The sequence below is a fragment of the Prinia subflava genome, chromosome 10 (assembly GCF_021018805.1).
Source record: "Prinia subflava isolate CZ2003 ecotype Zambia chromosome 10, Cam_Psub_1.2, whole genome shotgun sequence".
NCBI lineage: Eukaryota > Metazoa > Chordata > Aves > Passeriformes > Cisticolidae > Prinia > Prinia subflava.
This window is the reverse complement of record NC_086256.1, coordinates 20,641,177-20,655,278: the sequence shown is the minus strand read 5'-3', so window position 1 is coordinate 20,655,278 and position 14,102 is coordinate 20,641,177. Positions and strand designations below refer to the sequence as shown.

Below are 14,102 nucleotides of genomic sequence, written 5' to 3'. Positions count from 1 at the left end.
TGTGTTACAAGTACTTGTCCCAAATTTAAGAAATCCCACCCCAACTTAGTCTCTTTTGAGGCATTAATAGACAGGCTCAAAAACTGAATGTAAGTGAGTTTTTTTAAGTGACTAGTAGTGTTGCTTTCCTCATGTGTCCTCACCAGCTAAGAAGGCCTTCTAGACAAGTTTTGGCTTGGCAGTAACAAAGCCATTGACTTCTGCTGGTTGTGGAGATAGGTGACACTGATGAGGAGTTGGGAAGCTGCTCTCCTGACAAATGCAAGACAGAAAAACCAGGTTTACAGTTTATTCTGCAATAAAATGATTATGAACAGAATTTTAAACAATGAAGCTAGCAGAGACTGGAAGAATGTACGCAGAATGCCACAGGACTTTGTTCTCGTATAGCCTATGTTCAGATGAGAGCTTTCCTTTAACTAGATTTTAATATTAGTGTTGGACCTAGATGATGCCAAAAAAAGTGTCAAAGCTGGTGTCATGGATGCTCAGATTGTAGGTATAACAGTTCCACCTGTTCTTCACACTGCTGTCCCTATCAACCCATCTGTTTTTCTATCCAGCTCCTTCTTAGTTTATTATGTGCAGTTATGCTTCTTGATCCAAAACCTTCAGAGTGTAATTTTACTTACCATGGTGTAAATACTAATTTTTTCCTTCAATATGAGTTCCCCTTTGCCTGTGTCTCTTTAGCTTCTGCTGTTAAAATTATCCATGACAATGTGGGCCACTCTTCAGACATTTAATCCAAGGGGACAGTGCCGTGAGTTACTGAGCCTCCCTTCCTGGCTGGAGTGTGAGGATGTATGGAGATGTACATGCTCAGAGATTCCAGAGGTGGAATATTCCTCCTTACTATGGAAGGCTTATCAATCACTAAATGTCAGCTTATTTCTTAGCAGAACTGCATTCGCTATTTGTGTAGCTGCAAAAATATAAACCAAAAAGGGCCAAAGCAAGTTCAGAGGTTCCAAACAGACACCCAAAATGCTGTTGTGGTAAAAGAAAGGACAGAATTAGTGAGCCTTTGTCACTTCCTATACGAAAGGCAATGTTATTTCCTTGAGATTCTGGAAACATCAGGATGTGGTCTTGTCAGTCTAAATTTTGCTTCAGATTCAAAGCCTTATGAAGTCAGGAGGCTTTATTCCATTGTTTAGTGGGGTTTTTTTTTCAATCTGGTTATAAATATGTGGTGACTATAGTATTCATAGAGAAAAAGAAAGTCTTCATATTAACTATTAAGGGATGTTTAATGAAGACAAAGTTGTTTCATGTCTCCTGCTAACAATATAAAATTTATCCACCAATTCCCCCTTGAACACTGCTCTCCTGAATGCTGTATCATTGTTTTGTGTGTTAGAATGATCCCTGCCCAAAGAGTAAACCACGTTTTGCCTTGCTTGGAAATAACAGATGCTGGAATCAGTTTTGACAGATAGAGGTCATAATAGGGCATGCATTATGCATGTTGTTAGCAAAAAATAACATTTTTGAACCTCTGCATGAAACTCTGAGTGTCATTCAGTGTTGTTTAGAAATGCAGAGCTGCTGTAAGGAATACAAGCAGTTTACTTTTTTTGTTTCATATTCTAATGGATATTCTAATTTATTATGTAGTATGTTAATTCTAAATTGTAGCCTCCTTCCTTGACTCATAATTATCAGATGAAATACTCAAATGAATGGTATGGTTTATGAAAGGTTTTATTTTTCTATAATGTAACCTAATTGGTACTTTATAAATCTTGCCTCTATCGTGCTTTCTATTTTTTCTCATGAGCTTCAATTTAGATCATCAATTCATGTTAGTTCTGTGACCCAGAGCCTGGCTATGAAGACTTTTCTAGGAACCTGGGGTTTTTTTGCCTGGTTTTCAGGTGAAGTAAAATTTAGCTATTTATTGGTGTCATAACTGGATAAGTTTGGGGTTTGATTTCAGTGTTGGAAACTAGCAGGCTCTTTCGTATCTTTAAATTAGAAAGTTTCCTGATAAAAAAATTTATCATGTGCAAATCTGATTTAATGGAAGCCAATGGGATTTCTAACATGATTGAAAATACGTGGATGAAATCCTGATTTTGTCCTTTTTGTTGGAATTTTACCCTCTTTTTAACATGTTAATGAGTAACATTTTTGTGCCAGGTATGTTTCCACAAGTTCTCTGCAATTGTCAGATACTGTCAGTACTGCAGCTATGTACATTGCTATGGCAGTGTCTCTAAATGCTTAACACACTTCACATTTTAGTCATTAATACATAGAGGTTCTATTCTGTTTGTCTCACAAATAATCCATAATTATACTCTAAAGCATTTCAGGTTTCTGTAGAGTACCGCTTTTTCTTGTCTGCATTATTGTATTACAGCAAGTCCTCAGGATTCTTAATGAGTATATTTGTTATGAATCCATGTGCCAATTAAAAATGAAATGTCAAGATAGACAAGGAAAATATCCTAGATCTTGCCTATCTGAACTGCTGTAAAGCAGCTGGTGTACTGCCTCAGAGGAATTGGTCTCTTATGAGAGGAAGCTAAAGGAACTTGGCTCGTTTAGCCTAGCAAAATGAAGGTTAATAGGGGTGTGATTGCTCTCTTTAACTGCAGTATGAAAATAAATGCAGACAAGGAAAAGAGCTTTGCCGGCTCCCATTTCTAAATGGATGTAAGTTGGCCATGAACTCATCTACACTGAAAAGTGGAAGGTTCTTGTTGTGGTTTAACCCCAGCCAGGAACAAAACACTAAGGTGAGGAAACTCATGGGTTGAGATGAAGACAGCTTTACAGCTAAAACAAAAGCTGCCCACACAAGTAGAGCAGAAGAGAGAATCCATTCACCATGTTCCTTGGCCAGTCTGGTGTGCAGCCATCCCAAGGAAAGCAGGACTGCATCGTTTATAGTGGTGATGGGGAGACAAATGCCATCACTCCAAACATCCCTTCTTTGTTCTTCACCCCACTTTATATCCTGAGCATCATGTCACATGGAATGGCTTATCCCTTTGCTGGTTGGGGCCAGCTGTCCCAGCAGTGTCCCCTCTCAGCTTCTTGTGCACCCCCAGCCCACTGGCAGGGTGGTACAAGAAGCAGAAAAGGCCTTGACATTGTGCAAGCAAGCCCTGTTTTCAGCACAAATTCAAACTGCAGGTTAGAATTTTTCATACTGCCTTTTGTGAGAAAACTGTCCCAGCCAAAGCCAGCACAACTGTAAATGCACAGAGAATAGAGTTCTAGAATGAACAATAAGAGCAAACAGATTTGTTTTAGGGTAAGCCTGTTACACTCAGATTGTTAGAGATGGTTGGTGCATTAATGATGGATAGGTCTGGGTACATCACACACCAGTTGTTTGTCCTTTGTATATGTTAGGAGGTGAGGGCTGACCAGTTTCTGCCCAATTAAATGTCCACCAGCTCAGTGTTACTCTGCTAACCTCTTTCTGAGCTACTATAATCAAATCTGTAATTGCATGCTGAAAAGGAAGTTAAGCATTCTATTTGGAGCTTCTTGACTCTTTCCCTCAATTTATTATTTTTTCTGTACCTCATTTATTTTTTCCATGCTTAATGGTGATCTGAGAAGTTCTATGAGAAGAACACTTACCCATGAAAATTTAGCTTTTCCAGAATATTACGTACTGTTTTTTGATTGATGGTTTAAAGATTTCATTTAGTCTTTTGTTCCTGGAGAAACTGATTAAAAAAAAAAAAAGTTTAAAATCATATGATAGAGATAGGTTCTTTTGATATTTTCTTATAATTAGCAAAACATATTAGTTGTGCACACACTGCTTCTATATCTTTGATTGATACAGGCTATGTGCATGTGTGTTATTATACTGAAATGAATATGGCCCTTAGTGACTCAGACACTCCTGTTGTTGGAGAGTGAATTACCTTCAGTTGTTTTATTTTGATCTATAAGGTGCATTTCAGACTCTGAGTAAAATCTAACATGTGCTAAAATAATTAGCACCAAAATATAATTTCCCTTGATTTTCCATGCATTTTTTTACCCATGGCCTTGAAGCTAGCACACCGTGTCATTACAGAAGTGTCTAAATGAAAGAACAACACTGCAGTGTCATGGGTTCCTGTGTGTTGTGTCAGTGTGCTGGGATCCTGGCCTTGTGTCCCTGTAATTCCAGCTGCAGCTTTGTGTGTGTGTGGTGGCAGTGCACACACTTTGTGAGGATTCATAGCAATGACAATGCTGAGCACAAAGAACTCCTAAGTAGGCCAAAGTCAGCAATTGGATGAAATAGGTGATAAAATTACAGTAGAAAAATAATGTTTATGTGTCACCATAGTAGAGACCAGCTATAGCAAGCAAATGAGCTCTGTAGTTACCGTGGTTTCTGTAGGCACTACAACAAACAAGTTTTAAAGGAGGGTTCTGAAGCAAGATGATAAACACCAGGCTGTAACCCAAAAGCCTATTTAAATGATGGGATTATTTCTAGTGATGTCAAAGGGTGTTAGATCAAATCTACCAACATTGCATCCGCCAAGGTAATTTTATAATCAAAATTGCCATAGGATTTTACAGAATCAAGCATACTGAATTATACACAAGTATTCTGGGTGTGGTACATTTTAACAGGATTAATTCTGTGTTACCTTTTGAATAATTTTGCTAGTTGACAGCACAGTTTCTCTTTTTTTCCCTGGTTTTCAGAGATGCCAATAATCATAATTACCAGTGGAATAGAAATAAAATGTACTTTATTCATGTTTATGATTAATAACTTAAACACTGTAGTATATTAAAAAACCACCAGGATTTTAATTGAAAACTACATGATTATTTCCTGAGCATATTCTGATGAGCTCAGTCCAAGGGTAGGGTTTTAAGTATATCTGCACACTAAAAATGTGATAAACCAAATCACCAAATACACGGTTTTATCATGTGACTAGATTTTGTGCATTTGTTTTGACTTCCATGTGTGTCTCTGGGATGAGTAGCTGCTTACAGTTTGCTCATCACACATACAGAACTTTTTCCTATTGTGATGGGGGTTTCCTTGCATTAGGACAAAGTTGTCAGCTTTCAGCAGACACCTGTGTGCAGCATTAATTCTGTTTGCCATGCAGTGCAGGGAGCATTTGTTAATGCTGAATCAGTATAGGAAAGCATGAAAGCCTTCAGCTGAGAAACAAAGTAATGTCTAGTGTTTTCCTAAGTGAATAATGGCTTACTAATAATTGTGTGCTCATTTGAAGTATGCCAGATAACGTGCAGAAACAGTAAAAGTTAAGGTGACATTTGGGTTGAGTAACGTAAGAGCTGGTATTACTTTGCTTAATGTTTCATCAGCACTTAGGATTAGTATTTATTCATTAATACAGAGAGTAGTAATTACTGAAGGTGATGTCTTTCATGTTTCATACAATTTAGAGGAGATCGTGGGTATTTCTGTTTGTTGCCACCTAAATTACAGGAGTGACCTTGCAACAGAAATAAATCTTCTGTGGGCCTGCTGATCCTTTGTTGTTAGAGTGAAGTTAATGATGACCTTCCAGCAAGAAACCTGTTAAATATGGCAGCCCAGCAACCTTGACTTTGCAGCCTGTCACTCTTACCTGTATTTAATAAGATACATTCTTACCAGACTCTTACTTCACCTCAAACTGTCTGGTTAAGATTTGAAATTGATATACCCACTTAATGGTAACGATTTTGAAAATCCCATGTTTAGTTAAAACCAGGAAAATTATTCTGTAGTTTTTTCGTTAAGACAGAGGGAGAGTAAAATAGAGGTTAAAAATAGCTCTGTTGTGATAAAATGCTTTCCTTGGCAGTAAACAAAGTGCAAAAATGCTTTTCTAAAAGCCTCTAAATCTTTAATATATTTGTTATGGAGTGGGTGGTCTTTCACTTGATTTCAAGTATTCTTACAGTATCAGAGCACACTCTGAGTGCAGTACACTTGCTGTCCATAATGCTTAAAATACTGTATTTTTTTAAAAAAACACCGTTAAAGTTATAAGAACATGAGGTCACAGTATCCACACTTTTATCTTCTGGCTGAAGATACAGGGACTGCCCCCCCATTTGATACATACCTGTGGAGGATTCTTGAACTATAGATATAGATTGTGCTTTAGTTCTTTGTACAAACAGACAGAAGTGAGTTGCTCCCTTAAAAAAAAAAATTAAAGAAAAAATAAAAATCCCCATCACAGCTTAGTTGTGTAGATGCAGTCAGTATTGATGTGGAAGGACTAGTGTGCATCTAGAGTTCTTGTCTTGAAAAATGACCTTCAGTTGATCCAGGCTTTGCAACATGCACCCAGAAACCCTGTCATAACATGAAAATTAAAAATAAAGAAGTGTTGTGAGAAACCTAAAGGAATTGTGATCCCAACTCTTCTGACCACATTCACATTAGCTGTAGATTTTTGGTCACACCATTCTAAAGCAGATGAGATTATCCATAGTGGTGTGTTTAATACTAATTCATTGCCATCATTACCTTGAACTATAAAGACGGCATTAATATTTGAACCCTATGCAGAGCCAGGGGTGCACAGGTACAGGGAAGAGTCTCCATAGGCATGAAATAAACTTTACCCCAAGCAGGAAGGGGGATAGAGATGTTTTTCCAAAGAAATAATTTTCTTTTTCCTTGTGCCTGGTATAGTACTAAGTACTAGTGCCTTAGTTATGTACCTGTTAAAAACAGTGATTTCCTTGATTACTGTCATGGTTTTCAGATTCCATAGATTGTCATGAAGTAAAAATTGATTGTAGCTTTTGGGATATTTTCTGGTCGTTTATGTTATTAGTTTTTTTTGGTTTTTTGTGGTTTTTTTTGGTTGGTTTTTTTTTTTTTTTTTTTTTTTTTTTTGGGTTTTCTTGGGTTGTTTTTTTTTTTTTTTTTTTTGGGGGGGGTTTTTTTTTTGTTTTTTTTTTTTAAATTTTGGTTTTTTTTTCCAGGTTTACCCAAAATGCAGGTCATTCGGAACTACAATGGTCTCCCCCAGCCAGCAGCACAGGATGGGCCACCCTTGCACATCCAGGTTGGGGACACTATTGAACTCATTCAAGGAGATGCACACAGCTTATTTTGGCAGGTACTGTATCATTTAACAAATAGCTGTATTCTGTTTGGCAGATATCAACTGCTTATTGATATATTGCTCTTCTAACTTTTTTTCTTTTTGAACAAGAACAAAATTCTTTGTGCTTTATCCAAATAAATGTCTAATATGAATAATTTTGCTTTTAAATTGCCAGTAGTTCCTCTATGGTGTAAATCTTCATTCTTGCAACCTTAAAGTAAAAGCCCAAGTGAATAAATCTGCAAGAACTTGACATTGGTGGCAATCCTAGTGAAATTATAAAAATTAAGGAGAGTGTTTGGCACAAAAAGCAAAATGTTGAATTTTCGGTGTCTGGTTCTCTAACACAACGTAAGTGAAAGCTATGTTGACAAAACCCAGTCAGTGATTATTAGATTTATAGGAAATAGCTCTGCAAAACAGAATCACACCTAAATTACTTGGTGCTGGCTGAAGTCAGTTAAGGATAGAGATTTTTAATATACATGGGGAAAGTATATTCTATTGATGGCAAAATTTGCTGTCACATGATTCACATCACTACTTTTGTTACTAAAATTTCTTCTTAAATGAGAACTGTAAACGTTGAAAATGCTGACTTGCATTCACTTTAACTGTAAATGCATTAACATTTGTCTCATTTTTCTTGATTGCTTTCTTAATTGTTTGTATTATTGGATTCATGGAAATAGAGATAAATAGAAGAACTATCAGGAGATTAATAGAACAAGTGGAAAATATCTATCTTCTTGAATTGTTCCTGTGTTTATCTTCCCAACTTTCTCTTTTTTTTTTTAAGCTATAATAAGGTAATGAATATAATATAAAAACTGCCTGGTCTGTTTCATGAATTAGGTCATACTTTTTCTTGTTTTGGCTTTTGTTTTTCTGACTACAGTTAAGATGGAATCTTCTCCAAACTCCTCAGGACTGGATCAGTGAACTCTTCCTATGTCACTGCATTATCCTGAACTTTTATTAGGGGGAAGTAATAAACAATAGAATTACTTTATCAATTGAAAAAAAAATGTAAATAGGTGTAACTTATTTATAGTTTAACCACCTTACCCCCTCCCAAAAACCTCTCCAAACCCAAAAAGAGAACCAATTCCCCTCCAACCACCCCCAGCCTGTTACTTAGCAGACCATGGGTATTTCACATCACTACAAATAAATCTTTTCAAATGACAGAGTTTGGCATGTGTAGTTTTGTATGTAGGACTTGGTTCTTCAAGGTCTAGAGTTCTGATCTGGAGCAGCATTTAAACCTGCTCCTGACTTAGGGCTGGCTAGAAGTAATCATCTGACTAATACAATTAGCACAAGCCAAAAAATCTGCTACAGTGTGGGACTGATTCTATTGCCATGTTCATACACATCTGTCAACTCAATTTACTGGAAATTGTCTGAGAGGTTGTTTGTGATTGTCATGCTAAAGAATTTAGCTAGAATCTCATTGTGTTTAACTAGCAGAAACCAGAAAGTGTATGAGGCTTTTTCCTAGAAGCCTTAGTAATAGATTTGAATCCTAATGGAAATTGTCATCTCCATTAGCATCATTCAGGATTTTTTTTCCTCTTTTGTCAGACTACCTAATACAGGTTTTTCTAAGTCTTTTAATGATATCTGCACTTTAAAATACATATTAATAAAGAGCCTGCAAAATGCATTTGATATTAAAATCTTTAATTATTCAAGAGATCTTTTAGGGTAATTTACAGCTGACCTGCCAGACTAATGTTACAATGGTTTTCTAAGTTGGCCATATAGAAATTGAAGTGATTGTAATAGAGAAGTATGTATGGTTTAGGTGAAAGCTTTTCATTCTTTACAGCACATCAAATAAATAAGCAGTGCTTGAGCTGTAGCTGAAGTGGGGTCAAACATGTCTTGATAGACATTAATATGTTTTGCTCAGTGGCTGGTCTTACTGAGTGTGGTACCCCTTGCTATTCAGATATGGTTGGTACTGAAAATAAGCATCACTTGCATGGCAGACTGTTTCAGAGCTCTGATTAAAATCAGGTCTATACCTGAGTGGGATTTGTGTTTCAGGAGTAAATAGAATATACAGATACCAAGGGTGACCTGTATTGAAGCAGATGGTGTGAGAGGGGGTAAGGAAGCTTTGCTGAACACAGATTCAAATCTGTAAGATTGTCACTTGTTTGCACATAATTATTTTTTAAAATATCACTGGTATAAAGTACTTTTAATTTAAATACTGCCTATGTGCTTTTCCCTCTCTGCCACCTTTGCACTTGTCTGAATTTTTGTTAAGGTGGTTAGCTGCTATGTGTGAGAAATTGTATAGTGATCTCCTATGGAGAATGCACGTACTTATTGTATTTAGCATAGCACCAATCAAAGAATGTTTTTATTTTTTTTCGTAAACCCTTGTTATTTTTTTACATTCAGCTCCACTCTATTGAATTTTCTGAGTTCTCTTTTCTGTGATGGTATTATGGTAGAATTACACATTTAGTGTTACAGAAACAAAATGAACTGAAACTCTGATGAAATTTCATGTGTGTTTATGAGGGTTTTTCCCTTTTATTCTTTTTATGTTGCAGGTATGCCATCAAAAATAAAAAGGAAATATTTTAATGCTTTAATACTCATGCTTAATCTCATTGCCAAATCCTAGTGTATGTTATATTTACAGTCAGTATATTACATTTAGTGGAGGTTAAGTATTTATGTGCTTTTAAAAAATCAGTTAAATTAAAACATGTGTTTGCCTAAATACACATTTTGATGCCTTCATTTTATGAATGTGTTCATTAATTTAGGTATATGCTCTGTTCTAATCTGAAAGGTGTGTTCACTGCCAACTATGACTAGGAATAAAAAGATGTTTTAAAGGTGTTCTTCAAGAGAGCTTGGTTGGTGTGGGACTGTGTGTGAGCTGCTGGCGCACGGGTTTGTGATGGTCAGGTCCCTTTAGGTGCTCAGAACTGGAGTAGATTGGTGCTCCTGCTGCTTTGGGAGGCAGCGTTGTTGCAGGAAAGGCTCAGTTTGGGCTGTGCAGGATGGATTCCTGCCCCTGGTCTCCCAGCTGTGGGGATGCATTTACAGCATGGCAGTGTCCCATGGTCAGAGAGTCCTCCTCAATTCTGAATTCCCCTGCCCAGTCAGTGTCCCCTGATGTGCATCACTGATGGAATTGCTTCCCGTGGTGTCCGAGTGGGCGTGGGATCGCCGGCACTGAGTTCCCTACGGAGTTTGGCCTCTCAGGGGATGCAACCCCCAGTGGTGGAGTCATTCTGGGGACCTGCAGGGTGGCAGCAGAATGCCACCTGAGGAGGAAGTAACCTGAAAGCAGATAATTAACATTAATGAAGATATCATTATCTGGCAGGCATTGACAGCACTGGGAATCCCATCCCAGTCTCTGAGCTCCCTTCTTGCCTCTCATCTCTCAGAGCTTTCAGACCTATCAGTTACAATTATTACTTAATTATATTAAAACTCCAAGAAAACAACAACAAAACCCACAGAAATATTGAGCAACACTTAATTAGAACAGCATTTTATTTTAAAGACTCTTGGATATATTTATTGTCCTAAATCCCTGCGTGTGTATTATTATTTTATGTCTCAAAAATGGAATTTTTTGGTTTTTAGGGAAGAAATCTAACAACAGGAGAGCTTGGATTCTTCCCAAGTGATGCAGTAAAACCTAGCCCATGTGTAAGTACAATTACTTAGTTCTGTTTGCCACCTTACAGGAAAACTGCCTAGTTCATTAGTGAATCAAGATTAATCTTACCTGACAAAAATAATATTGTTTCTGGTTCCTTGGTGCTTTCATGGTGGTTCAGTATTGCTTAAAGTAGAGAGCTCTAATACTTTTGGTTATTGGATGTAAGTAGGGCATGTCAAGAAAACAAGTTTGATAAGCAGGTTTAACTTTCGGGAATATTAATAAATTGAACTGTCTGAAGAGTTTCCAGAGTGTAGATCCAAATACATTTTGTGTGAAAGTGCACTTTCTTCCTTCCCCAGCAGGAAGGTGAGAGTGCTGTGCCTCTAATCTATGCCTCAGTCACTTTGGGTTAGAGAGAGGGATTAGCCTAGGTAGTAAATTTAAAAATTGTAAAGCTAATATAAAACTTGGAGTTCGGACTGCTTGATAAATTTACTTTTTTCTGTAGGTTCTTACCTGTCTTTATTTCACACTAGAATCTTCTCATTCTAGAAAAGTTTGTGAAAATAATAAGAAAAATAATTTTATAACTTGTACTCAAGAGTTTTAAGTACAGATGTGATAATGCATTAATGTGCTGTACACTTGTTCGTCCTCTGCCCTCTGTAACACTGTACATCAGATTACTGCCTTCCTTTGGTGAGGCTAATTGATAAAAAGCCATAAACCCAGTAATGAATCCTATTCCTTTCTTTGCTTTAAGCCAGTTTTCACTTACTTTAACCTGATTCTCAACAGTTTGATTTATTAGCAGGATTGCTTTTGTTACAGCAATCAAGACATGCCACTGCAATGGCTTTTATAAGTAGGTGGAAGCAGCTCTTAGTAGCTGCATTTTGATGTATCATTGCAGCTTATTGTGCCTCAGTTGCAAGAACAAGTATACACGAGATCCTAAAGAGCATAAGTATATTAAAATACCATAAGACATCTTCAATATTGTGCATTTCCAGGATTTTGTTTGAAGAGGAACACACAGACTATTTGTAGATACAAGTTGTCTAAGATTGGATGAGAGAACATATTTGAAATAAAGATGAAATTGTTGTGTGAATTTAGCTTTCTTCCCTCCACCCTTTGCTTATTGGTAAATTTGTGCATTTCCCACCCCTTGCTTATGTTCATGGGTGGATTTCCCATTCCAGGGTGTCACTGTCAGTGACCCCATCAGTCACTGTGTAGTGTCATTGACTGCAGCTGTAGCAGCAGTTTTATGAATCACCAATATACTTTAAAAGCACTGGCAGTGAAATATCTGAAGAAAGGAAAAATGCTGCTGGGGTGTTATGGAGGTCTCTTTCTAATGGTAAAGCTTTCTGCTAAATTTAAAATATTCTCTTTAGAGGAGTGTTGAAAATAACACAGTTTTACAGAATTAATAAATACTATTCATGAAATGTTACCAACTGGTGTCATGATCAGAACAAAAAGATAAATTGATGCTTCACCACTGTTAACTTGGAAAGATGAAATATAAACATCTTATTATGATAAATGATGCAGTTAAAGATACTGAAACATCAATTGGGTTTTAAACATGCTATAACTTTTACTGTTATTATTAAGTCTAACAGTCTTTACAACCACCTGATATAAAAATGCCAAGAAACAGCATAAAATCTATATATCAGAAGACTTTAGGAATGAATATTGAATGAAAAACTGCTGAGCTCCAGAATATCTATATTCCAGACTTTTCACAGATGTACCTATAAACAATTTTTTCCCTTTAAAATAAGTAGTACATGTCAGCAGATGTTTTATGCACTATATGAGTAATATCTGTTTCTTCCTAGCCTTCCTCCATTTTTCTAATTTCTGTACAGGCATTGGATACATAGCACAGTATGAGCCAAGAGCTTCTGGAATAACATTTTATTTTATCCTTCTTTATGCCAATGAACAACACTTGTTATATGAATATATTTGTCCATTCAAAATTTACAAAAGCAAGTACTCATCTATCATTTAACTGCTCTGGAGAATGGACTTAAACCATCTTTGAATCTTTATATCCTTTCCAGTTTATTAGCACTACTCAACAAATTTGAACTATTTAAGAATATCTTGCAGCATGTACAAATTTTGTAATTTTTGAACTCAGTACCTGCAGGGGTGTGGAGGCAGTGCTGCTGCCTCTCCGAGGTGCCCTGCCCTCCTGAGGGGCTGCCAGCACTGCAGAGGCTGCTGTGGAAAGAGCCCTTTGTCTGCACTGTTTGGGAATAATCCATGTTGCCTTTTTCTCTCTCAAGAACGAGACTTGAGACTGTTTAATGGCTGTTCAGATTTACTGCTACACAAGCCAAACACGTGAGCTTGGTTTTATCGCAGAGAACTTTAATGTGTTCCACACTGAAGTTTATTTCAAGGTCAAGTCCAGAGACTTGATAGAGATCTTGGTTGGTACCTGAGGTCAAGAATAGTGAGAGCTGTAATTGATTGCAATTTCAATCAATTGAAGTTTATAGGCCTTTATAATCATATTTTCCTGACTTGATTTGTTTTTGGAAGTGTCTTTTGGTGAGATTCCATATATCATGAATAAAAACCTATTAGAAGAATGTTACTGTAATTTCTTCCCTATTAGGGTCCAGAAAACAAAACACTCATTGGTTTTTCTTGAAGGAAAGAAAAACAAAACATGTTTGCTTACCTAAGAATATGTGACCTTAAGTTATAAGTATGTGAGATTTATGTTAAGCTTTTACTAAAATTTAACTTGTAGTTAAATTTTAAATTTAAAATTTAACTTTTAGTTAACCTCTTCAGCACTGTGCATTTCACATGTTTAGAAGAGTAGAGTAAGAGTAAATACTGAGTTATTACACACTAATGGGAGATAATCAAGAGGAAATGCTCATTTTCATAGGAATTCCTATACTGTGCATCTTGTGCATGGATAAACATTATCTATGCATATAACATGTACATATAGCATCTATTTTGTAAGTTGATTGCAGTTTGCTTAATTTTTAATTTTGTAATCAAATGACATGCTTAGCAAAATACAGGGCAACAGTTGCCCAAGTCAAGTACAAATGAATGAATGATGTCACACAATAGAAGTTGTGGAATATCCTCAGGTCTCTCTGAAGATTATAGACCCTATTTCCCAGTAGACAGTCAAAGGCCACGCAGTCCTGAACACATGATATGAATTTTATACATTACTGTAAGCTGGTTGCATATTTTGGTGATACTTTTCTGCAATACAGAGCATTGAGCTGTTTTGTGTATGAAATTTGAATATAGGCACTGTTAAAATGCTTTGAACAGTTCAGTGAAGTAAAAATACCCCAAACAAACTCTCACAGAGGAAAAGAGCT

General features: G+C 36.5%; 1 protein-coding gene across 2 annotated transcripts in view; it reads left to right on the top strand.

The window, feature by feature from the left end:
* The window catches only part of VAV3 (vav guanine nucleotide exchange factor 3), a 144,280-nt gene that overhangs the window by 110,996 nt on the left and 19,182 nt on the right, over positions 1-14,102 (top strand). For both annotated transcript variants that reach the window (XM_063407648.1, XM_063407647.1), the window contains exons 20-21: positions 6,943-7,079; positions 10,695-10,760. In XM_063407648.1, the coding sequence (XP_063263718.1) occupies positions 6,943-7,079; positions 10,695-10,760 (203 nt within the window). The remainder of the gene's footprint in view (positions 1-6,942; positions 7,080-10,694; positions 10,761-14,102) is intronic.